Source organism: Dendrobates tinctorius, unplaced genomic scaffold (assembly GCF_039654945.1).
Source record: "Dendrobates tinctorius isolate UK_male_01 unplaced genomic scaffold, ASM3965494v1 ptg000212l, whole genome shotgun sequence".
Taxonomy (NCBI): Eukaryota; Metazoa; Chordata; class Amphibia; order Anura; family Dendrobatidae; genus Dendrobates; species Dendrobates tinctorius.
Window position 1 is genome coordinate 409,545 of NW_027361879.1, and position 25,909 is coordinate 435,453.

The 25,909-nt window shown below is 44.3% G+C and overlaps 1 protein-coding gene and 1 long non-coding RNA gene across 4 annotated transcripts in view; one reads left to right on the forward strand and one right to left on the reverse strand.

Annotated features, from left to right (window-relative positions):
* LOC141058479 (alpha-N-acetylgalactosaminide alpha-2,6-sialyltransferase 2-like) overlaps positions 1 to 25,909 on the reverse strand; it is a 229,386-nt gene that overhangs the window by 97,773 nt on the left and 105,704 nt on the right. The window contains exon 9 of one of the 3 annotated variants that reach the window (XM_073554702.1): positions 10,702 to 17,306. The exons of 1 other annotated variant lie outside the window; for it this stretch is intronic. In XM_073554702.1, coding sequence (XP_073410803.1) covers positions 17,115 to 17,306 — 192 coding nt within the window. In that variant the 3' untranslated portion in view covers positions 10,702 to 17,114. Of the gene's footprint in view, positions 1 to 10,701; positions 17,307 to 25,909 lie in introns of those variants that run through there. One more of the 3 variants, XM_073554704.1, reaches the window with a different exon arrangement.
* Positions 1,798 to 4,092, forward strand: LOC141058480 (uncharacterized). The gene is made up of 4 exons (XR_012222181.1): positions 1,798 to 2,577; positions 2,740 to 3,096; positions 3,585 to 3,645; positions 3,851 to 4,092. It is a non-coding gene; the product is annotated as an uncharacterized lncRNA (long non-coding RNA).

Consider the following 25,909-nt stretch of genomic DNA (forward strand, 5'->3'; position numbering starts at 1 on the left):
TGACTGCCTCCTGATCCTCCTGCTTCTCTGGGTCACATGTTTCCATTCCTCTGTTTCTTCAGGTGCACTTTGAATTTCTTCTCTTTCTGTAACATGAAGAGATAATTCTGCTCTGTCTAAGAACTCTTCACCTTCCTTAATGATCTTCAACGTAGCTAACCTCTCTTCGAGATTTTGCAACTTTTCCTCTAACAGGGACACAAGCTTGCATTTGTGGCATGTGAAGTTTGGCTTTTCCACTGGTAAGTCTGTGAACATGTAGCAAGAAATGCAGCTCACCAAATGGCTCCTGGCCTCTTCCATATTGAGATTTCTTAAAAACGATGAAAGATGAGCCAAAATTCGCGCGCCTATTGGCGCAGGTCTTCCGATTTCCTCTTTTCAGCTGCATCGGCCAAATCCCAGCGATCGTTGAGCTCGCGGAGACTCTTCACTTATCCCAGAAGGCACTGGGAATATGCAAATGATCTCCTCAACACTCTTCCCCTGGTTTTCCGATTTCTTCTTTTAATAATAATAATAATAATACTTTATTTTTATATAGCGCTAACATATTCCGCTGCGCTTTACAGTTTGCACATATTTTCATCACTGTCCCTGATGGGGCTCACAATCTAAATTCCCTATCAGTATGTTTTTTGGAGTGTGGGAGGAAACCGGAGTGCCCGGAGGAAACCCACGCAAACACGGGGAGAACACACAAACTCCTTGCAGATGTTGTCCTTGGTGGGACTCGAACCCAGGACTCCAGCGCTGCAAGGCTGCAGCGCTAACCACTGAGCCACTGTGCTGCCCAGCTGCAACGGCCAAAACCTGGTGATCGTTGAGCTCGCGGAGACTCTTCACTTATCCCAGAAGGCACTGGGAATATGCAAATGATCTCCTCAAGACTCTTCCCCTGGTTTTCCGATTTCCTCTTTTCAGCCCAATGGGACTGCACTGCTATATGATTCCACCCAAGAATCACCCCACCATCAAGGACAAACGGACAAACCTCAGATCCTCTTTGCAGCAACAAGCACAGGAAAACCACACCAACGGTCAGTCTGAACAGTATAACTGCCAACTTACCGTGGTTGTCGTGGGGGATGATCAGTCCCAATTTTCCAGCACCTGTGTCCGGGTCCAAGGGTCCTTTGTCTTGCAGTCCTCCGGGGGCAGAGGCGTCCCTATTCGGGGGCCTCACGTTGGGCGCCAAACTGTTGAGGTAGCTTTTGAGGGAGGGCTAAATTAACCCTTCACGGTTGACCAAGTGATTTCCAAATTAATTCACAGGATGTTGCTAGCAACGGGGAATGACCAGACGGAGACGGGGGTCTCTGTATGGGAGGATCAAGGCAGATCACCCAACCCTCTTTATTATGTTACCTTTTATAGTATTTTGCTTAATTATGCAAAGTACTCAGCTACCAATAACATCGTCGTGACACATTCACTTTATAAACCAATAGGATTGCAAGAAAATCGGAATATGTGCCTAGTTGCGTGACGTAGAAAATAGAACAATAGCACATTCTTCAGGGTCTCATATCTTGTACAAGCTGGAACAGTCTGGTTTCATAACAACCATGAACTTTCATCTAGTTAAGTTACAAAATTTAACTCGTAAACAACAAAATGGCGTCGCAAGCACAAAATGGAGTCTGGAGAACAAGATGTCCTGTACATCTGAATACTGTACTTCACAATACCACACATGGAAATATTACGTCTAGGTAGGTTGGTAATGGGAGGAAACCCAAGAAGCTCATTCATGAGATGATTCTGTATCAGGTAGAGAGGATTTTTGAGATCTTGCAGTGCATACAACGTCCATATTGTGCCTGTCCATATCTTTGTGCATATATCACAGTCTCCCAAGGTCTGTGTAGCTGCTCCAGCATTGATCTATAAGATGCAGTCCAGGATTAGAAAACATGGCTGCTGTCTTCTAGAAACAGCCCATCCCTGTCTATGGGTTGTGTGCGTTGTAGTAGCTTAGTTCCATTGAAGTGAATTGGTCTGTACTGTAATATCAGACACAACCCATGAATGGTGCTGGACTTTTCTGGAAGGGGGCTGCATTTTTTTCTAGATACAGCAGGGCCATATCTTTGTACACAAAGGACAATAGTGGTGCCACTACTTCCAGCAGCGGGATGAAACAAGAAGCAGTGATGTCCAAAACAGTAGACAGAGCAGTAATCCTTTTCCCCTAGCAATAGTAGCACTTACTCCACCACCTGTTGTCATAGCAGGATCCTCCACTTTCCCCATATTAGCTACATGTTCCCAGATCTTGCATGTAGTCTTGTGTGCCTTCATCAGTCTCATACAGGAGGGGCTTTGTTCCTGTTTTATTACAGGCATAGTTCCCATTTAAAGAGGAGTTCTGCTGTGAATGTAATGGTGCCAGTATATTTCTCTTCTATGATGTGTTTTCTCTGCTATTTAGGAAGCATGGCTTCTTACCCGGAAGCGGGAACTCAAAGAAGAGGTGCGGAAGGGGAGAGATAAGGAGATTGAATTAGTAAGCCAACAATTTGAGGCCGAGATGTCAACAGCAAGAGAAGAATGTGAGCGGGCCGCCGAAAACAGGTACCCCGAGCAGAACACAATGGGGGTGAGATTAGTAGGAATGGGGGTTAGAGCTGCTGATGGACTCCAAATGAAGTTGCAGGTGAGATGTAGTCATTGGAGTAAAACTTAAAGGTGAATTCCAGTGTCGGTCATCCCTGATCCCTTTTTCTGCCTCCGTAGGATTAAGAGGGTGCGTGACAAGTACGAATCGGAGCTGCAGGAGCTGGAGCTGTCCGAGAAGAAGTCACATGACCATTCCATTCAATTAAAGGAGAGGGTGACGGAGCTGGAGGGGGAGCAGATCAGACTGCAGGGGCTTATGAAACAGAAGGAGCAGGAAGTGGACGATCCCGGGAGTGGAGCAATTATCTGCAATCTTGGCAATGCTCTATCATTTTGGAGTGCCATCATTTCAAGTTCTTTGCTCTAGTTATCTTTCAACTTCTTCTCTAGTCACAACCAAAGCTGCATCCATCGTCTGGAGCTGGAGAGGGTGACTCGCGAGAAGGAGGAGGAGCTGGAGGAGGTTCACAAAAGGTGAGGCACCACATTAAAAAAGGGGGTTGTCAGCATATTGAGAACAAATCCTTTAATGGGTCGATTTGAGAGGACAACTCCCTTTAAGAAATTTTGGAAACTGGGAAGAATTGTGCATCAATGAATGACTTGTGGGGACCCCTCTGTTTGTGGCCTCCCACAATTCTCCATACCTTACATTATGACCGTGTTAGTCCAACTAAATGCAGTCACTGGACCCTATCCCACAGAATCATCACATCCTTCACCTGAAATTCTTTGTGCTGCTGCGACTAGAGATGAGCAAATTCCTCTGCCCTTTTGAATATACATTAGAAAAAGTGATTGAGAAATTGGGTAAACCCAAGCTGTATTCCTGTGCTTGGTGGCGTTCTTTGGTTGTGCAAAAAATGGTGTAGGAGTTGGACCCCACAGACGAAATACATTGATGGTCCGGCGGGTATTTCTCTGCCCCGGGATCTAATTATGATCACATTTTTATTTTCCAGAGTGAAATCTGCAATAGTGAAGAAAGAAGAGACCGTGAACAGCCTGCGGAAACAGTGCGAGGTTAGTGAAGACCACCTAACACAAGTGCTGTGCAGACACTGATCAAGTGGAGAATACTGGGAGACTGCAGCTTGCAAAATTGTGAGTGCAGCTCTGCAGTAACGTACAGGCTGTAACCTATTAGCAATGGCCACCAACTGTTTTTTTTAGTGCAGATTGGAATAATTAGAGGGGGGGTGCTTTGACTTCCCACTTTGCCTTTCAGGTGGCAGTCAAGAGGGCAGATCACTTGGAAGCTCTTCTGGAACAGCAACGTAAAGAGTTTTTGGCAAAATAACCCCCCCTCACGATCCTCACCCTGTGCCCCCTGGGTGCCCACTTGTGCATCCCTGTGACAGACACAACTGCAGGAGCTTTAGTTTGTGCTTTCTCTCCGGTTTGTCTTTTACACACATTTTTGCTGGTACCTCTCATTTTTAATGATTAAACTATTATTTTGTTTTTTTATTACTTGCAGTCTGATGTGATTTATTGGAAGTTTACATTGTAAAAGACTCATGTACTACCAGTATGTGATAATATGCCAACCACAGATCCCATATGCCAATAGTGTCCCTATATGAATGTGACTCCCCTCCTTGCTTTAATTCTTGTGCTCACCACCTCCTAGAGATCTGTAAGTTGATTTGTGGAAAATAAACAAATTTAGATTTGCCAGAATCTAAATTTTTTAATTTATTTGTGATTCGCTGTGGGCGAGTCCAGGAAAACCTGCGGCTGGCCGACCAACATGTTGTTGACCAATTGAATGCCAGGAAGTAGTTAACACACACTCTTCTCGACACAACCATACCTGTCCCGCCACCAATCCTCCAATTGACTCGTCTTTCTTCATTCTGTTCCACTTCAGGTCTTAGTATTCTGGTTACTGTGTCCCATGACCTCACATGAGGTGTGACACGTCAGTGATGTGCGTTGCGCTCCATGTGACCTATGTGGTAATATGGCATTTTTAGGCCTGGTGAACAGGAGGCCCAGCTATTAAGGATGACAAGAGAAGATGAGCCGATCAGAGGCAAGCGGTGGTAAGATGGATAAGTTTGAAGGGAACTTGTCAAGTCCCCAATCTTCATTAACCTGCAGATACAGCGTTAATCTGCAGGTTAATGGCGCTGTAAAGACATGTGGCTGCCGCACTGAAAGGTTGGCTAACCGGAGGAAATTAACATTATTCCTCCCTGCAGCCTCTGGCTTTCAGTCATAGAGGCACAGCCAGTGTGGCTTCAGTCACCGCTCAGTGCATAGTGAGTGGTGGCTGTAACCACGCCCCAACACTGACTGACAGCCTGCTCAATAGTGCATCAGTGCAGAGCCGCCTGTCAGTGCCGTGAGCAGTTACAGCTGCGGCGCCCTGCGTCTTTACCGCCACAAATGGGTTAAATATGTACTGTTTTGCATGTGTTTTGTGAGCAATGGGCATTATGCTTTCTCTGCTATATACCACAACACACACACAATTTGCCTCACCCTCTCACTTGTCTGAAGCTTAGAGCTTTGCAGACACACCCTAACTGGGGGGGGGAGGAGCAGAGTTGTTGATTTCAGTGTGAAGAAGAAGGAAGAAGAACGCTTGGAAGCCATGATAAGACGTGCTCGATCCAGGATTGAGAGCTAAGAAGCATCAGGGTGTCAGCCGCTAGACCATCCATGCTTTCAGAGCAGGGTGATAAGCTGAGAGACTGTGTGGGATTATACAACAAACAGCATCGTGTTTTTCCCTGGGAAAACTGCAGCAAACTAGGATCAGTGAAGGATAGTGCAAATTGGAACTTCAGCTGCTCACACCCAGGATCCATTCTGCAAGTTGCGAAAAGACAGTGAGTAGAAGCTATACCGGAAGTTTTAGACTCTGGAAAGCCTTGGTCCCAGAAGGGATTAGAATAGCAGGAAACATACACTGAGTCACAAGCAGTTTGAAGGATAACTCCCATTCTCCAGAGCAGACTGTAACCTGGTGAGAGTTGCAATATCTCCTTTGAACTGCACCTGAACTACAGTAAATGATAAAGTGACTTTCCTTGTCTCCTGCCTTACTACTCCATGCCTTCTACTTCCATCACAATCTCTAGGGGTCAGCCCTGGTTGGAGAAGGTTAAACATCTGCACTGCCATCACCATCTACTCCCCCAGGGATCATCTGCAGTGCCGGCTATACAACAGTCGAACACTCCAACTGGCGTCACGAATCACTACATAAACTTTATCCCCATTCAATTCAACCCCTTTTACATGACCGCCTGAGGCCACAGACCGGGTCACTGCCACTGTGACATTTCCCATTGAAGTTAACGGGCCCGGTGGCGAGTATCCCACGGCCTCTGGAGCGCGTCATTTTTGGCGTCCCCGAATAGGATTCGAACAGGATTACCATGCGTGCCTAAAGTCCTAAAGGAGCGACGACCTGCAGCAACTGAAGCGGTGAGTCGCACCCCTGCAAGGGTTAATTGGGGGGAAGATGTCTGTGAGGAACAGCATGGCTGGTGCCACCAATACGCCACGATCCCACCACTGACACGGGTTTGTTAGCGGACGGAGGGACACGACGCACTGCCGGCACACGGCTATCACAGGCACAGTGGGGGCTTATCTTAGTTATCCCACCGCTGGCACCGTGTGACCAACACACAGCAAGCTAATCTTGCTCTAATAATTTACCGCAGGGGGGTTATTTTGGATGCCCCACCACTGCTAACAACCTTCCAAGAACTGTGGGGATTTATGTATATCCCACTTTCTCAGTTCCACTTTGGAACTCGCAGCTCTCCGGCGTCCCCCTTACCCTCAGGTCAGTCAGGGAACTGCACCTAGGATAATTAGTCGCCGGACAGGCTGCTTGTTGTGCACGGGCAATTAGGCTACTGCAGTGAGGGAATTATCAATGCTGGGGCCACAGCCACTCATCCAGCAATATAAGACCATTCCGGACGGCCAACCAGCCTAACTAACCGCACACACCACGCTGCCACCAGCCACACTTTACTTAATCAAAGAGTTAATTAAGAGGGTCCGTGGCAAACCCCCAAATTAGTAGCGATTATCTAAAAAGGCGCATAGTTCATTTCTTAGAGCATGGAGACAGAGCTAATAGATTTTATCATTTATTCCCAAAATGTGGGCAGTAATTACATAGATAAAAGTTGCTATAAAGTTGAGACATTAAATATGTACAATACAAATATAACATAACAGGGATGAAAGAGCAGAAAGTACACTTACATGTGCTTAGTTGGTATTAGGCAACCCATGCGGCTCGGGGGATGGGCGGCGGCCAAACATCCCAAGACATGGGGTAGGTCTGTTCAGCATCAGAACTCCAGCTTAACTGAAGCACTGTAAGGGAGGGGTGCCTTATAGCCCAGGGTCTGTGACATCACGAAAGGGGCTGTCTGCAGAAGTTCAACCCCCCTTTCTCCAAGTTGCCAATTAACTAAAAAACTTATGATAACCATATCTCAACGAGGGAAGCTTGTATCAACTCACTGAGGGCCTCCTAGGTTGTAGTTCATCGAATATAATAGAACAACTCAGACATGCCATACTTAGGACACTCCGTTTGGGAGCAATCCTTATCTCAGCTTCTGGAGGGGTTAGAGCCGCGAAAATTAGAGGTTATAAAAGCTGGTTTCGTTGCCCACGCAGTGATATGATTATTATATCTCGGCGATGTATGGTTTTTGCGGTACAGTCTCTTTAATATCACCCATAGTTTCATTCAGCCACAGATCTGAGAACAAAAGAAATGCTTTCCCTTAACTAATTAGCATTCCCTTCTGTGGAGAGGGGCCAAATGTTATAGAGGAAGTGTCCTATTACCAGTGCGGACACACAGCTGATAAGGAGGGGGGATGCTGCTGTGTGACAAGGTGATTTTCTGGAAAGAATTGAGGATTCTAGAAAGTTCTACCTTACAGACATTTTACATTACAATGTTTAATCCCGGCAACGCTCAGCGTGCAGCAACTGCAGCTCCCATATTGCCTCTCACTGTACCTTATATACTTGGTGCGACATGGCTGCCGCAGTACAATGGCGATTCGCACACCTTTAGTGACTTCAAAGCGAAGCTGCGCAGCATGTTTGAAATTTACCCTATGTCAGAGGAGCAGAAAGTCCGTATACCTACAAGTCAGCTCAGTGGCACTGCTCAGAGAGAAGATAAATATCTTGGCCAGCTACTGATAAAAAGACTGTAAAATACATTTTTGCTAAATTAAGGGATACTTTTAACACCCGTACTGCTTCAGAAATAAAGATGCGATTTTTCAGCTGCAGACAGGAATAACAGGACACTGTTAGAGACTATTCTCTTAACCTGCAGGAAGCGCTGCAGGCCATTAAACAAATTGATCCAGACAGTGTAAGAGATGAGAACAAAATGCTGAAAGAGCAGTTCATTTAAGGTCTTATGTCTAATTCCAGTAAAGCGCAACTGCGCATGATGTCATTGCAGAACCCTGGCGTGGACTTTGTTCAGTTTAAGGACAGATCCATTCGTATCTTAAGAGAATCTACCTAGGTCTGCACTGAGCCAGTTAAACATCCAGCAGTTACATACCACCAGGGGGCAGTATCCTCACCCCAGGTGCCTGCAGTACAGCATGTGCAGATTCCAATTGATGATTCTATTGCAGATATACGGCTGCAAGTACAGGAACTGACTAAAAATATGGCTGGTCTATGTAAAACTGTTCAGACTCTCCAGACTTGTTCCCCTACAGAGAGGATCCAACTAGCATCAAGCCCGGATGATCTCCCATGGCAACGGCCGAAGAGGATGCTACAACATCAGCGACGACTGACTCGCTCCGGCAGGAGAACAACGGACCGATTTGACTCTTCTGGAAGACCCATCTGCAGACGGTGCCATAAGGTTGATCATATTGAAAGGCAATGTCCTTTAAATGGGCAACCCCTGGGTGCGAGGACCACCCCCAGGAGTAAGACAATCTGGTCCAACTAACTGGAGGAACGGGTATGTCGGAGGACGTCCACTTATACCCGTGGTAGTGGATGGTATCCTCTTCACCGCCCTCGTGGACACTGGATCGCAGGTAACCACAATGCCTCACACACTGTACCAAAGATATTGGACTGATGCTGATTTCACCCAACTTCCTGATGGTATCTTGTCTTTAATAGCAAGTAATGGTCAATCTCTGACACAGGTAGGGTACAAGGAGGTTGTCATTAAAGCGGGGAAGGTGGAGCTCAAAGCTCACGGTCTCGTGGTTGTAGAGGTGGACAGAGCAGAGTGTCAACCTATCATAACATTGGGCACAAATGTGATTGAAAATGTTAGAGAAATTGTGCCCACATGGACTAATGTGAGATTTTAGTAGTTTTTATGCCTTTTTTTCTACTACAAGAACTCTTATAAAGACTCTTAAACTTGAGAAGAAAAAACGTTCATCATGCCTTGGCAGGAAGCCATCTAAAACAGCCAGTGCAGTGAATTTCATATTATGGCCTGTGTGCCCTGCAGCTGCACTCAGGGACGATCCAACCAATCAGAAGTGGTTTTGGGCTGTAATCCATGACTCAACTCAGTTAATGTGACTGTTTACCCATACCCAGGTTAAATGTTATGTCATTTTGTTATATGCTTATGTTCCTTGTGTAGCCCGAGGATGTGCTACTTTTAACTAGGGGGAATGCGGTGCCCTGTGTCTTTACAGCCACAAAAGGGTTAAATATGTACTGTTTTGCATGTGTTTTGTGAGAAATGGGCGTTATGCTTTCTCTGCTAGAGACCACAACACTCACACAATTTGCCTCACTCCCTCACTTGTCTGAATCTTAGAGCTTTGCAGACACACCCTAACTGGGAGGGGGAGAGCAGAGCTGTTGTTTTCAGTGTGAAGAAGAAGGGAGAAGAATGCTTGGAAGCCATGATAAGATATGTGCTCGTTCCAGGAGTGAGAGCTAAGAAGCATCAGGGTGTCAGCCCCTAGACTATCCATGCTTTCAGAGCAGGGTGGTAAGCTGAGAGACTGTGTGGGATTATACAACCAACAGCATCGTGTTTTTCCCTGGGAAAACTGCAACAAACTAGGATCAGTGAAGGATAGTGCAAGTGGGAACTTCAGCTGCTCACACCCAGGATCCATGCTGCAAGTTGCCAAAGGAGAAATACACAGTGAGTAGAAGCTATACCAGAAGTTTTAGACTCTGGAAAGCCTTGGTTCCAGAAGGGATTAGAATAGCAGGAAGCTCACACTGAGTCACAAGCAGATCGAAGGATAACTCCCATTATCCAGAGCAGACTGTAACCTGGTGAGAGTTGCGATATCTCCTTTGAACTGCACATGAACTACAGTAAATGATAAAGTGACTTTCCTTGTCTCCTGCCTTACTACTCCGTGCCTTCTACTTCCATCACAATCTCTGGGGGTTGGCCCTGGTTAACATCTGCACTGCCATCACCATCTACTCCCCAAGGGATCATCTGCAGTGCCAGCTATACTACAGTCGAACACTCCAACTGGCGTCACGAATCACTACATAAACTTTATCCCCATTCAATTCAACCCCTTTTACATAACCGCCTGAGGCCACGGACCGGGTCACTGCCACTGTGACATTTCCCATTGAAGTTAACGGGCCCGGTGGCGAGTATCCCACGGCCTCTGGGGCGCATCACAGCCGCCACTCACTAAGTGCGAAACCACGTTGGTTGCGCCTCCTGAAAGCTGGAGGCTCCTGGGAGGAATAGAATTAATTTCCACCCTGTAGCCAGGCTTCTAATGCAGTCGCCGCACCGCTTTAGTATACCATTACCAGCATATTAGCCCCATATCTGCAGATTCATAGCGTTTGGGGATGACAGGTTCCCTTTAAGAATTGTTTTTTTTTAACCAATTACTGACAGATTTAATTGGCATCATATCCCCCCTGCCTCACCCACTCTGAATTGAGCTCATGTACCCGACTTAAATTTCGGGAGATTCGTGCAACTTTCTACTAAAGGCTAAATGTAGACAACCTTTGTCTTTTCTAAAGAGGAGGAGATACATTTTGAATGCTGCCTCTTGGATGGAGACCAATAACACAGACTCATTTTTTTTTTTTTAAATTTACATTTATTATTTAAATTTTACAAAATACAATCTCATTATTCTCACAATTATCCCAAGAAAAAAAATTAATAAATTAATAATTTGTTCAACATTTCACCAGATGTGATAATAATACTTGTGCACTTCACCTAAAATAAAAAAAATACACTCATGAGTCGCCCACTATTTTTACTAATTTCAATCAACCCAATATTAGTTACTATTTTGGGGGATAAGTGCTTGAGACAACCAACATGGCTGCTATTATATCAGAACTTCTCCACAGGCCTTTAAATCACAGTAAAATTCCTTGACCCATCATCAACAGGGTGTCTGGATTATTGGAAAGTCATATCGGTGAGTTTTATGTACTATTCTAAGGGTGAAATGGGGATCTGGTAACGACGGAGTCTCCTGTGTGCCCAGTCAGAGCAAAAAACACAACGAACTTGTGATAGTAGTGGCCACTGCAGACGAAACATTAGGGTTGAAATGTCATTAAAAAAAGTCAACAATTGAAAAAAATGTAAATAATTTAAAAAAATTTCTTTAATTATATAAAATATGAAAAATATTGTTTATATTTTCCACTTTTAAACACTAGGGGGAGCAGCTGCTAAAATTTGCTATTAAAATGTAGTGTCCTGCTAGCTCACATTACGACTGCAGTAATTGTGGGCGGGGTCTGCCCAAATGGTTATTGTCACCTCCCCTTCTGGGCGTTTCGAAAAGGATAACTGAATCCTGCATTGAGCAGGGGGTTGGACACAATGACCCTGGAGGTCCCTTCCAACATTCTATGATAAGGGAGGATGAAATTTAGGGTGACAATGCAGAGCCATATTGTTGGTGACTGCAAAGTGATACTGAGATGTGGACAGTGTCACAGAGAACGGCTGGCAGCGCCAAAGCTGTTAGCTGGTGATGCACTGGTTACTTTATCACATGCTAGGATTAAATACGCAGAGTGTATCACGTGCTGGGATTAGATATCCGAAGTGTATGACACGCTAGGGTTGGCTATACGGCTCAGCGGAGTGTATTACACAGGATGGGATTACATGAACGGCTCAGCGGACTATATCACACAGGATTGGATTAGATATATTGTGTAAAACTCACTTAGATTAGATACACGAAGTGTACAACAGGAAGGGATTTGATGCATGGCTCAGGAGACTGTTTCACAATATGGGATTAGATACCGAGCTCAGCGGAAAGTATGACATGATGGGATTAGATACATGGCTCGATAGACACATGATGCGGTGAGAACAGCTTGGTAGCCTGAGATTCGTAGTATAGCACCAGGCTGCCGACCTGTGCTCACCGCCACTGCCCTGTACCTCGCTGCCGAACTGTTACAATCCATGTTTGGATTGTGGCAGATTTGGCTTACATATAACCTTTTTTTTCTTCAAGCCTCTGGCTTAATGTTAGTTTTTGCCCCCGGTGGCCACTGGGGTTTTTACAGCCTAGTTGCTGCTCATGGGTTTTGCCTCCGGTGGCCACTGGGGTTACTACACGTTAAATTAGCCAGCAGGTGTTAACCCTCGCCTCCTTCCTATAAAAAGGTGTCAGGTGCTCTGAATCACTGTTGGTGATATTGTTCATTCCCCAACCAACCTTGGAGGAGACAGGAGCTATTAGGAACAGTGCTTTGCAGCTCATCCAGAGCTTTGGTGTATCAGCTGTTCAGGTGGAAGCTGTATCCGGGTGCCGTACTCTGTTGCTTGGAGCAATTGCAGCAGAGCAAAACTAAGTTGTGTGTTTTCCCTGTTTGTTGTTTTCCCTAATGTTATATTAGTACGGCGGTGAGACCAGTGTCCGCACTAACCAGTTCCCTAGTAAGGGATAGGTGCAGAGCTAGTGAGAAATTCAGGTATCCTGGTTGGCGACAGGTGAAGAGCCTGTATAGGGAACGTTAGGAGTGTTCAGGGACACTGCCTCAGGGAAGTGCAGGAGGTCTCCATGTCCCCGTTCCCTATTGCAGGGCCCACTGTTGTAACTGTGTCCCCGGCGTTCCCTTGTTTGTCTTGTCGTTTTAGTTACCGACCTGCGGGTCGCGTCACACAGGACAAGTCTATGTGACACAAACTCTGTGAATGGTGACAGTGGGAAATTGTAGCTGTAGTGAAACCTCCACCAGAGGGAGCTGGTGAGGGAAGAGAGGTTACACCCTAAGAGCAGCAACCCTGAGCAACAGCACAGGTGCCACAGGTAACAAAAGAGAATAGTCAGACGAACCGAGTCAGAAACTAGCAGGAGCAGACGTACCAGAAGGAGCAGCAATACACGTAGTCAAAATACCAAGCCGAGAGTCAGAAAGCCAGAACATGAGCACGGGGTCCAAAACGTGAGATGAAATACGTGGTCGGGGTACAAGCCGGGGGGGGTCAGATGCCAGAGAGGGAATGTAAAAGCAGAGATGAATACCAAGAGACGGGGTCAGAGATCAGTCCGGGTCATACACGTGAATATCGGTCAAGGGTAGGAGGATCACCAAGGTACCAGAGGCTCTAAACTGGAAGCTTGAGCTATCACCAACACTGGTCAGCAGGCTTTGAGAGACTGAAATAGCCCAGCTAACTCCAGAACGAGGCTGAGGAGATTAACCCCCGCATAACCAGTCCAGAGTGAAGACAGCAGAAGATAAACTCCGGACTGGACCTTGACAGTAGCGTAGAGCACCTCTCTGGACTACAACAAAATGGCACCAGGCTCTCCCAACAGCTGTGAACTGGACAGCACATGGGGCGCCACAGTATAAGAAATGTGGTCAGACACCGACTGCATCTCCTATACATCCTGGAGCTGCCAAAATTGAGTTCTTTAAGTGTTGTGTTCAAATACCAGCAGAAAAAAATGGCAGCCCTTCAGCGGCTTCATAAAAAATGACCAAGAAGTAAATATTAAAACATGACATTCAATTTTGTTAGAAAAATAATTGATCACGTATTGGGTTATGTAAATTACAACTCCCAAGATCTGAGGGAGGCATTAACTTCCCCGATATTGTCCGATATAACATAGCGGACAATTTACGATATGTAATAGATTGGATGCGGGGGACAGATTTACCCACATATTTCATTAATGGCCTTGTTACATCTGACTAACGAGGAACTCCCTGATGAAATTAGAGATCATCCAATATTGTGGCAAACTATTCTGTCTTGGAGAAGAGGGAGGAAATTGCGTAATTTGAATGGTAGACTGTCACCTTTCCAGCCTTTTCTGGGTAACCCATTGTTTTTGAAAGGTAAACCGCCAAAAAGTTATAAAACTATGGCACAACAAAAATGCGCTCTTGGGGTGGATCTATTAGACCATAGTTTCTCTATGATGACTTTTGACGAGGCAGTAGCCCGTTATCCCATATTTGAAGGACGGCTGTTCTTATTCCTGCAAGCACGCAGTCTGGTCCTTAGGTTTATAGTTAGCAGACGGAGTGAGCGTTTTGGGCGATAAATTGGATATCCTTCTTAGAAAGGGCAGGGCTCACTTGGTGTCAACTTGTACCATATACTCCACTCTGCGGAAGGAATGGTCTTGGGAGGCCAAAACCTCGGGTCTGGCGAGATGGGTACGGGACATGGAAGGTCTGGAGGTGGGAGATATATTAGAAGCTACTGAGACACAAAGGAAAGTTATTCCATATAATAGTTATACAGATATGGCCATATTATTGCTACATAGGGCTTATATTACCCCTTACGTTCAATCTAGAATATCTCCCACAAATTCATATCAATGTGTAAAATGTGGTCTGCATAATACAGACATTTTCCATCATATGAGGGGTTGTCCAAAAATTCAAAAGTTATGGCATGATATCTCTGAGTTGCAACAATTGAGTGGTTTTGAGTTCCCTCTTACCCCACAATGGGCTATTTTTAATATCCTAGAGGAGACCCAAAGAGTATTGCCAAAGCACACCAAAGCCATGTTAGTCATTTGGGCCTCAGCAGTAAGGAAAAGTATATTACATCAATGGTTACGCTCAAATGTTCTGTCAAAATCGTTAATATTGACAAATTAATTTTCTGTTTAAAATGGACTGGTAGGAAAGAAAAATTAACAAAGAAGTGCTTCACCAGATGGTCGTTTTTTTACTCCATCCTTGGATACAGAATCTAGGAACAGACTTGAGAAGCAATTTGAGAGATGGTACCTGCTACAAAGCATCAGTGGACACGCACAAATTTAAGGAATCCTTTCAAATGATGATGATTGTAGGAAGGGGAGGGGGGGGGAAGGTGGGATTTTGACTTAATGTCATAAATATGCTGTATCTGTCTGTACCTTTTCCTGGTTGTTAAAATTGTTAAATTAATAAAAATAGTTTAAAAAAAAATAATTGATTCATAATCAATAATCTAATATATAAAGCTCAATGTGGGTGTGTATGTATGTATGTATGTATGTATGTATGTCCGGGATTGGCATCCGCACCGTTGCAGCTACAGCCACAAAATTTGGCACAGTCACACGTCTGGACCCCGAGAGCGTCATAGGCTATGTTGTGAGGCAAAATTTTAACCCCGCGCATTCCAATTCACTAAACAATTTTGCCCCCATCTACATTATGGGGAAAAAGTGTATGTATGTATTGGCATCTGCACTGTTGTAGCCACAGCCACAAAATTTGGCACAGTCACACGTCTGGACCCCGAGAGCGTCATAGGCTATGTTGTGAGGCGAAATTTTAACACCGCGCGTTCCAATTCACCAAACAATTTTACCCCATCTACATAATGGGGGAAAAGTGTATGTATTGGCATCTGCACCGTCGTAGCTACAGCCACAAAATTTTGCACAGTCACACGTCTGGACCCCGAGAGCGTCATAGGCTATGTTGTGAGGTGAAATTTTAACCCCACGCGTTCCAATTCACAAAACAATTTTGCCCCTATCTACATAATGGGGAAAAAGTGAAAGGAAAAGTGTTGGAGGCAAATTGACAGCTGCCAGATGTGAACAAGGGGGACTTAAAGAATGAGAGCGATGGCGCCAAAGAGTATATACCGTACAGTTGCTAAGGTGGGGCCCTGACATGGGATACTCACCACACACGGGGATATGAACACACACACAAAATGCGCCACACACTACCACGTGCTTCAACACATATACCACCCTCAGCACACATTTCACCACACATACACCACCCTCACCACATAAAAGTCGAAACACAAAAGTCGCCACTCAAAACTCGCCACGCTGTCCCAGAGCTGTTTAAAAGATGAAAGCTGAGCTGTGATTGGTTGCTATCAGCAACAGTTTTCTTTGTAGACAGTTGTGGTAACTGAGGCCTATTATTCTTATCATTTCTATGGTGTTATCGTCTATTAGATACACGGCTCAGCAGACAGTATCACACAGAATAGGATTAGATACACCGCTCAGCAGTCAGTATCACACAGGATAGGATTTGATACACGGATCAGCAGTCATTATCACACAGGAGAGGATTAGATACACGGCTGAGCAGTCAGTTTCACACAGGAGAGGATTAGATACACGGCTCAGCAGTCAGTATCACACAGGAGAGGATTAGACACACGACTGAGCAGTCAGTATCACACAGGATAGGATTAGATACACAGCTCAGCAGTCAGTATCACACAGGAGAGGATTAGACACACGACTGAGCAGTCAGTATCACACACGATAGGATTAGATACACAGCTCAGCAGAAAGTATCACACAGGATAGGATACTTGGGTAATCGTTTAGTTAATTTGTGTTGCAAATCTGTAGTGTTGAATATATGATGTGAAATGTTTTTATGTGCAATATAACCATAATTTGTTATAACTAACCACAGTTGGTTACTATGCCCAGGCAACGCCGGGCTCTTCAGCTAGTTATCAATATAAAATGGCGATACATTCTCTTTGGCCATCAACTGACTCCTAATTCAGAATATCCTTGTCGGTTCTCTCCTCTCGGATCTTCTACTCCTGGTTTACACAAAATTATAGTTCTGACCCAGATTAAAAACTGTTCGGGATTATTGGGAACCCGATCATCGACCTTTGTGGAATATTAAAGTTCGGATGATTATAAGATGGAATATGATCCTTTCTCGATTAAAGGATTTGTGCTGCCTAATTGGACAGAGATGATGATTTGGGGTCTGGGAAAGCTGTGAGACTTTTTTGCCAATAATTTATTCTAATTTATGAAGAAAGCTTTTCAAGTTTTGGATGTAGGAAGTTAAAAAAAAAAGCCAACAAAAAAATCCATTCAGTCTGCTGGGAGCGACATGTTGGTCATCGCTGAAGGCCCATCCTAACCTTTAAAGGCAGGTTCTAATTAGAGCCCATCACACGGTTGGCACCGCCAATGTCCTATCCCATCAGTTCTGAAAGGAGGGTGGTGGCCTTGTCCCGAGGTGGCCATTTTGATTCACGTGACTGGGTGTGACGCCTCCTGCCTCATATACAGCTTTATCACCCCGGCCTCATGCAGCTTCTGCCAGAGCATCATCTCCTTACGGAAACTGTGGTTGGCAAAGAACTTGACCTTATGGTACGTGGTGTCAAAGTAGTGGTCTGAATATTTCTCGTAGCTTGGCGTCATGAATCCATAAGCGCTGACCTGGTGGGGAAAAAAAGCGAGGGTTAATCTCGATGAGCTAATAAGGAACTTTTTGATTACGGTATTTTTAGGGCCATGTTAGCACCTATGAATACAAATAAAATGATGAATTGAAAACCAGCATAATGATAGGGCGTAGTGCCAGGGCTTGTGTGCGACGACCACCACTGCAACCCCAATGTCTAACCTCTGTTTAGGACAACTACCAGGAGAACTGTGGCACTCTGCAGCCAATGTTTTTGCGCTTTTATTTCTTCCTCCTGTGCTTCCTATGCCATAATTTTATGAGGGACAAGTTGTAGTCTTGATTGACAATTCACGTTAAATTTCCAAGTGCAATGAAATGGTGAAAAAAAAATAAAACCACAAACCCACCATTTTTTGGGGGGGGTTTGATTTTTATGACTTCAAATGATTCTCCAAGTCTGATCAATTATGCAATGCTAAACTACGCTGTGATTTGAATAACTTCTTGATTTTTCCATCGACAGTTGTTTTTTGGGTGGCGATCCGACATTATTACTGATACCATTTTGGGGTACGTATGACATTTTGAAAAAATTTTATTGTATTTACTGGTATTTCAGATTTGGTGTTTCGACTGAAAATGGCATTTCTGAGCTTTTCAATTCTTTTTTGCTTTTCATAGATAGGACTTTTTTGCATGTGACATGCATACAGTTGCTTGCAAAAGTATTCATCCCCTTGGCTTTTTACCCATTTATCTATCGCTTCATACCCACTTTTTTACATTACAACCTGTGTTTAAATATTTTTGTAATCTGATTTGTGTGTGATGCATCAGCACTAAATAGTCTCAGTTCGTGAAGTGAGAAAAATATAGGCATAAATTAAATGTATAGGATCAAATAACAAAATTGGCATGTGCATATGTATTCACCCCTTTTACGATGAAGCCCCTAAAAATTTTAGGTGCAGGCAATTGCTTTCAGGAGTCACATACTTAGTGACAAGAAGTCCACCTGTGTGCAATCTTAAGCGTCCCATGATCTATCCGTATATACACACCTTTACTTAAAGGCCACAGAGTTTGTAACACCATTAAGCAAGAGGCAGCACTAACCAAACACCATGAAGACCAAGGAAATCTCCAAACAAGTCAGGGACAAAGATGTTGAGATGAGTAAGTCAGGGTTGAGTTATATAAAAATATCCCAATCTCTGATGATCCCACAGAGCACCATCGAATGCATTATCATCAAATGGAAAGAACATGGTACAACAACAAATCTGCTAAGAGAGGGACACCAACCAAAACTCCCGCCTGGGCAAGAAGGGTATTAATAAAAGAGGCAGGGCAGAGACCAAAAGGTAACCCTGAAGGAGCTGCAGAGTACCCAAGCAAAGACTGGAGTATCTGTCCATATGACCAGAATAAGCCATACACTCCATAGAGGTGGCTTTTATGAAAGAAAGGGCACAAAAAGCCTTTACTTACAAAAATTGTTAGGTTTGTTTTTAGCTTGCCAAAATACATGTGGGAGACTCCTTATATGTATGAAGTAAGTTGCTGTGGTCAGATGAGACCAAAATTGAATTTTTTGGCCACCAAGGTAAAAGTTATGTCTGGTGCCAAACCAACACAACTCATCACCCCAAGAATACCATCCTCACAGTGAAACATGGTGGTGGCAGCATCATGCTGTGGGAATGTTTTTCAGCAGCATGGACAAGGCAAATTGTCCCATTCCAGGGGAAGATGGATGGTGTGACATAAAGGGATATTCTTCACCAAAACCTGTGTGTCTGTAAGAGATTTCAGGCTGGGAGAGAGGTTCACCTTCCAAAAAGACAATGACCCAAAGCATACTGCTAAAGCAACACTCAAGTGGTTTAAGGGGAAACATATAAATGTTTTGAAGTGGCCTAGCCAAAGCCCAGACCTTAATCCAATTGAGAATCTGTGGTCAGACTTGAAGATTGCTGTCCACCAGAGGAAACCATCTAACATGAAGGAGCTGGAGCATTTTTGCCTTGGGGAATGGCCAAAAATCCCAGTGGAAAGCTCATAGCGAGTTATACAAAGCAATTTGTAGCTGTAATTGCAGTAAAAGGAGGCTCCACAAAGTACTGACTTTAGAGGGGTGAATAGTTATGCACACTGAAGTTTTAAGTTATTTTGTCCTATTTGTTGTTTGCTTCACAGAAAAAAAAAGAAAAACAAATCTTCACAGTTGTAGGCATGTTCTTTACATGAACTGATGCAAATCCTCAAAAAAAAACAGTGAAATTCCAGGTTCTGAGGTAGCAAAACACGAAAAATGCCGGGGGGAGGAAACTTTGGAAGTCACTGTATGTCTACTTTTTTTATTGTTTTAATTTATTAATTATTTTGGGAAGACTGGGGATTTACATTTGTTATTTTAACATCTTTTAAAACTTTTATTACTTTTTTCTTTAGTCCTTTTCCATCCTGACATCATTTGATCACTTGTACTATATACTGAAACACTTCAGTATTGCAGTGAATGGTGAAAATTATGGTTTGTAAAGCCCCGGCTTTGGCTAGGCATGATAAAACCATAAAAATGGTGGCGGTCCTCGTGAGATTTTAGATACCGCCTGTTTTTTTCCATTATGTCTTGTTATCTGTCAGTTCCATTTCCAATCTGTAGGTGGCGATCATGTCACAACTGTTTACGTAGCGTCGCCATATTGTTCCTTAGCACAAGTACTCCACATTGTTGACTTGTGGTTTGTTCCTTCTTTCTCTGCACTTTGTTAGACAAACACTGATTCCTTATAGCCGTCTCACACAATATTTGTCTTGAAGGCTGTAACCGTATCCACAATTATTTGGATGATGACCATCTAAGTAATAAAAGTTGCCACATTCCAAAATACTTGCAGGATTTTTATTTATTTATTTTATTCACTTATGTAGCGCCATTAACCCCTTCACGACCTTTGACGCCACATAGGCATCATGAAAAGTCGTGCCAAAACGACCCATGACGCCTATGTAGCGTCATGACTTTAAAGCCCCCCTGCGGGTCGGGTGACCGGGGTCACTGAAAGGTCACCCGACCCGCAGATAAAGGGGGCTTTGTTCTTCACCACAGGGGGCGTGGCTTCACAACCACGATTGCTCTGATTGGCTGTTAAAAGTGAAACAGCCAATCAGAGCGATAGTAATATTTCATCACTGAAAATTGATGAAATATTACAATCCAGCCATGGCTGATGCTGCAGTAGCATCAGACATGGCTGGAGACAGTGATCCGACCCCCCCCACGACTCATGGGGCCGATCACCCCCGATACCGACTGACGGCGGCAATGTGCCGCCGCCGTCACCATCTGCTCCCCTCCCCCTTCTCTAGGCTCCCCCCACCTTCCGACCCCCCCTCACCCCCCCGGTACCTTTGATGTCCCTCTCCTACTCCCAGTGTCCCGCGGTCCTGCTTCATGGGTGCCGCCATCTTGGAAAATGGCGGGCACATGCGCAGTGCGCCCGCCGGCTGCAGATTCATTCATTCTATTTTGATCACTGTGAGAGTCTATCACAGTGATCAAAATAGAATGAAAAGTAAATAAACCCCCCGTTTATCACCCCCATAAGCAGGAACAACTAATAAAATAAAGAAATTATTTTTATTTTTCCATTAGGGTTAGGGTTGGAAAGAGGGTTAGGGCTAGGGTTAGGGTTGGTATTAGGGTTAGGGTTGGAATTAGGGTTAGGGATGGAATTAGGGTTAGAGTGGAATTAGGGTTAGGGTTAGAACTAGGGTTAGGGTTAGAACTAGGTTTAGGTTGGAATTAGGGTTAGGGTTGGAATTAGGGTTAGGGGTGTGTTGGGGTTAGGGTTATGGTTAGGGTTGGGATTAGGGTTAGGGATGTGTTTGGGGTTAGGGCTGTGGTTAGGGGTGTGTTGGGGTTAGGGTTGGAGTTAGAATTGAGGGGTTTCCACTGTTTAGGCACATCAGGGGGTCTCCAAACGCGATATGGTGCAACCATTGATTCCAGCCAATTTTGCATTCAAAAAGTCAAACGTGCTCCCTCCCCGACGTGTGCCCAAACAGTGGTTTACCCCAACATAAGGGGTATCAGCGTACTCAGGAAAAATTGCACAACAACTTTAGTGGTCTAATTTCTCCTGTTACCCTTGGGAAAAAAAAATTGGGGGGCTAAAAAATTATTTTTGTGGAAAAAAATGATTTTTTTATTTTCACGTCTCTGCGTTATAAACTTCTGTGAAGCACTTGGGGGCTCAAAGTGCTCACCAGACATCTAGATAAGTTCCTTGCAAGGTCTAGTTTCCAAAATGGGGTCACTTTTGGGGGGTTTCTACTGTTTAGGTACATCAGGGGCTCTACAAACGTAACGACGACCGCAGACCTTTCCATCAAAGTCTGCATTTCAAAACGTCACTACTTCCATTCTCAGCCCTTACGTGCGCCCAAACAATGGTTGCCCCCCACATATGGGGTATCAGCGTACTCAGGACAAACTGGACAACAACTTTTGGGGTCCAATTTAACCTGTTACCCTTATGGAAAAAAAACTGCTGGCTAAAAATCTTTTTTTCTTGAGGAAAAAAAATAATTTTTTGTTTTCACGGCTTTGCGTTATAAACTTCTGTGAAGCACTTGGGGGTTCAAAGTGCTCACCACACATCTAGATAAGTTCCTTGAGGGGTCTAGCTCCAAAATGGGGTCACTTGTGGTGGGTTCCACAGTTTAGGTGCATCAGGGGCTCTGCAAATGTAACATGATGCCCGCAGACCTTTCCATCAAAGTCAGCATTTCAAAATGTCACTACTTCTCTTCCGAGCCCCAACGTGTGCCCAAACAGTGGTCCCCCCCCACATATGGGGTACCAGCGTAGTCAGGACAAACTGGAGAACAACTTTTGGGGTCCAGTTTCTCCTGGTACCCTTGTAAAAATAAAAAAATAATTTTTGGAAATAAAAATTTGAGGAAAAAAAAATTATTTTTTATTTCCACGGCACTGCGTTATAATCTTTTGTGAAGCACTTGGGGGTTCAAAGTGCTCACTATGCATCTAGATAAGTTCCTTAGGGGGTCTAGTTTCCAAAATGGGGTCATTTGCGGGGGTGCTCCAATGTTTAGGCACACAGGGGCTCTCCAAACACGACATGGTGTCCGCTAACGAATAGAGGTAATTTTAATTTCAAAAAGTCAAATGGCGCTCCTTCCCTTCTGAGCCCTGCCGTGTGCCCAAACATTGGTTCCCCCCCACATATGGGGTATCAGTGTACTCAGAACAAATTGCACAACAACTTTTGTGGTCCAATTTATCCTGTTACCCTTGTGAAAATAAAAAATAGCGCGCTAAAAAATCATTTTTGAGGAAAAAAAAATGATTTTTTATTTTCACTGCTCTGCGTTATAAACTTCTGTGAAGCACCTGGGGGTTCAAAGTGCTCACCACACATCTAGATAAGTTCCATAAGGGGTCTAGTTTCCAAAATGGTGTTACTTGTGGGGGGATTTCACTGTTTAGGCACACAGGGGCTCTCCAAAAGCGACATGGTGTCCGATAACGATTGGAGCTAATTTTCCATTCAAAAAGTCAAATAGCGCTCCTTCCCTTCCAGTCCCTGCCGTGTGCCCAAACAGTGGTTTATGACCACATATGAGGTATCGGTGTACTCAGGAGAAATTGCCCAACAAATTTTAGCATCCATTTTATCCTGTTGCCCATGTGAAAATGAAAAAACTGAGGCTAAAAGAAAATTTATGTTGTAAAAATTAAAATGTCCATTTTTTCTTTCCACGTTGCTTTAGTTCCTGTGAAACACCTGAAGGGTTGATAATCTTCTTGAATGTAGTTTTGAGTAGCTTGAGGGGTGCAGTTTTTAGAATGGTGTCACTTTTGGGTATTTTCTAAAATATAGACCCCTCAAAGTGACTTCAAATGTGAGGTGGTCCCTAAAAAAATGGTTTTGTAAATTTTGTTGTAAAAATGAGAAATCGCTGGTCAACTTTTAACCCTTATAACTTCCTAACAAAAAAAAAATTGTTTCCAAAATTGTGCTGATGTAAAGTAGACATGTGGGAAATGTTATTTAGTAACCACTTTGTGTCACATAACTCTCTGGTTTAACAGAATAAAAATTCAAAATTTGAAAATTGCGAAATTTTCTAAATTTTTGCCACATTTCTGATTTTTTCACAAATAAACGCAAAAATTATCGACCTAAATTTACCACTAACATGAAGCCCAATATGTCACGAAAAAGCAATCTCAGAATCGCTAGGATCCGTTGAAGCGTTCCTGAGTTATTACCTAATAAAGGGACACTGGTCAGAATTGCAAAAAATGGCCAGGTCATTAAGGTCAAAATAGGCTGGGTCACTTTTGACAGCACTTTACAGACATTATTGGCAATGTTCCCGACAGTGCTCACAATCTAGATTCCCTATCACTATGTCTTTGGAGTGTGGGAGGAAACCGGAGAACCCGGAGGAAGCCCACGCAAAACGGGGAGAACATACAAACTTCTTGCAGATGTTGTTCTTGGTGGGATTTGAACCCAGGACTCCGGCGCTGCAGTGCTAACCTCTGAGACACCGTGCTGCATAAAAAGGTGTTGTCTTTTCAAGGGCATGGTTTTGCAAAAAAAAAAACAAATATTTTTATTCTTTTTTTTTTTTACATAAGATGCAGGGGATCTAAGCCAGTTCATGCTAGCTTCCCTGCTGGTATCTGGACTTTCAGGATATACTGTAATTAAGCTACCAAAATGTTTGGTGGTTAAAGTAGTGAACCAGTTAATATCAGTATACTTAATGGGCTAGGATAACCTCACCAACTCTTATGGTCAAGGGAAGCTGGATTTAGTGCCAGCAACCCTGTTGGTCTATGACAGATGAGTTTAATGCCAAAATATCTGGTGGTCTAGGGCAGATAGGTTTAAATGCCTGCCTCGCTGATGGTTTAGGGAGGTTGGATTTAACTCCAGCTACCCTGGTTGTATAGGGCAGATGAAGTTAAGTTCAGCATCCCTGGTGGTTTAGGGAAGTTGGATTTAATGCCAGCAACCCTGGTCGTCTAGAGCATATGGACTTTTTATTGGCACCTATTGTGGTCTACAGTAAACAGGGTTAGGCTACATTCACACGTAGCGGAACTCTCGCGGAAATTGCCACGAGAATTCCGAATTCCATTCCGCAGGAAAATCGCATTTTAAATTCCCACGATTTTCCAGCAGAAAAACTAGCATTTTGCAAGCGTTATTAGCTTGCAGAATTGCTAGCGTTTTCCAAGCGATCTGTAGCATCGCTTGGAGAACTGATTGACAGGTTGGTCACACTCGTCAAACATAGCGTTTGACGAGTGTGACCACCTTTTTGCTATTGAGTCTGCCTATGCGGCATCAATAGTAAAAGATAGATGTAAAAAATAATAATAAAAAAAATATATACAGTATATTGTTATTCTTACCTTCCGGCGTCCCGTGCAGCCTTCCCGCCTCTCTCCACGCTCCCAGTCCCAGTAATCCTTTGCGAGAATTACCGCGATGACGTCCGTTCTTGCGGGATCACGACATCTCGCTGTCATTCGCGATAACGTCGCGCGAATGACCGCGAGACTTCGCGATCCCGCGAGAACGGACGTCATCGCTCGCAAAGGATTACTGGGACCGGGAGCGTGGAGAGAGGCGGGAAGGCTGCGCGGGACGTCGGTAGGTGAGAATAACAATATTTTTTATTTTAAATTCTATTTTTTACAGGGATATGGTACCCAAAGCCCGGAGGACAGTCTCCTCTCCTCCGGACCGTGGGTACTATCCGCAAATGTTCTGTTTACTTTTCGCATGGTGTGCACAGCCACATGCGGAAAGTAAGCAGAACAATGCATTCCTATGGGTGCGGGATCGCCGCGATTCCGCTAAATTAATGAGCATGCTGTGTTTTTTACCGCGAAGCGATTCCGCCGCGGTAAAAACCGCAGCATTAGCACAGCATTGCGGAATCCCATAGGAATGCATGGGATGCTTATTTTTCGCATTTTCGTGGCAAAATCGCGCGGTTGAAATCGCCGCAAAAGCGCGAAAAAACCGCCACGTGTGAACATAGCCTAAATGTCAGCATCACTGGAGGTCCAGGATAGAAGGATGTAATGCAGGGGGGGCATTACATCCTTCTATCCTGGACCTCCTGTGATGACCTTTCCCTCAATGGTCTATGGAAGTTGGAATTTATGCCAGCAACCATGATGGGCTATGATAGATGGGATCAATGGCAGCAACTTGGGTGAACTAGGGCAAATGGGGTTAATGTCAGTATCCCATGGTGATCAATGACAGTGAAACATACCTGGTGGTTTAGTACAGATGGGGTAATATGAAAGTTCTTGTTTGTCTATGGCTGTGAAGCATTCCCAGTGAAAATTTAGTATCAGAATCAGCCTACTAGTATCAATGTTGCCAAACAAGAAATTTAGGGAATTGGTGGCCACCAGTGGCGTAATTACAAAGTTATGGGCCCCGGTGCGAACTTTCTAATGGGGCCCCCCTAATGCCAAAATACACGCACATCTCCGCTCCGTACACGCTCCGCTCCATACACACACGGCTCCTCTCCGTCCACCACATACACATGCGGCTCCGCTACG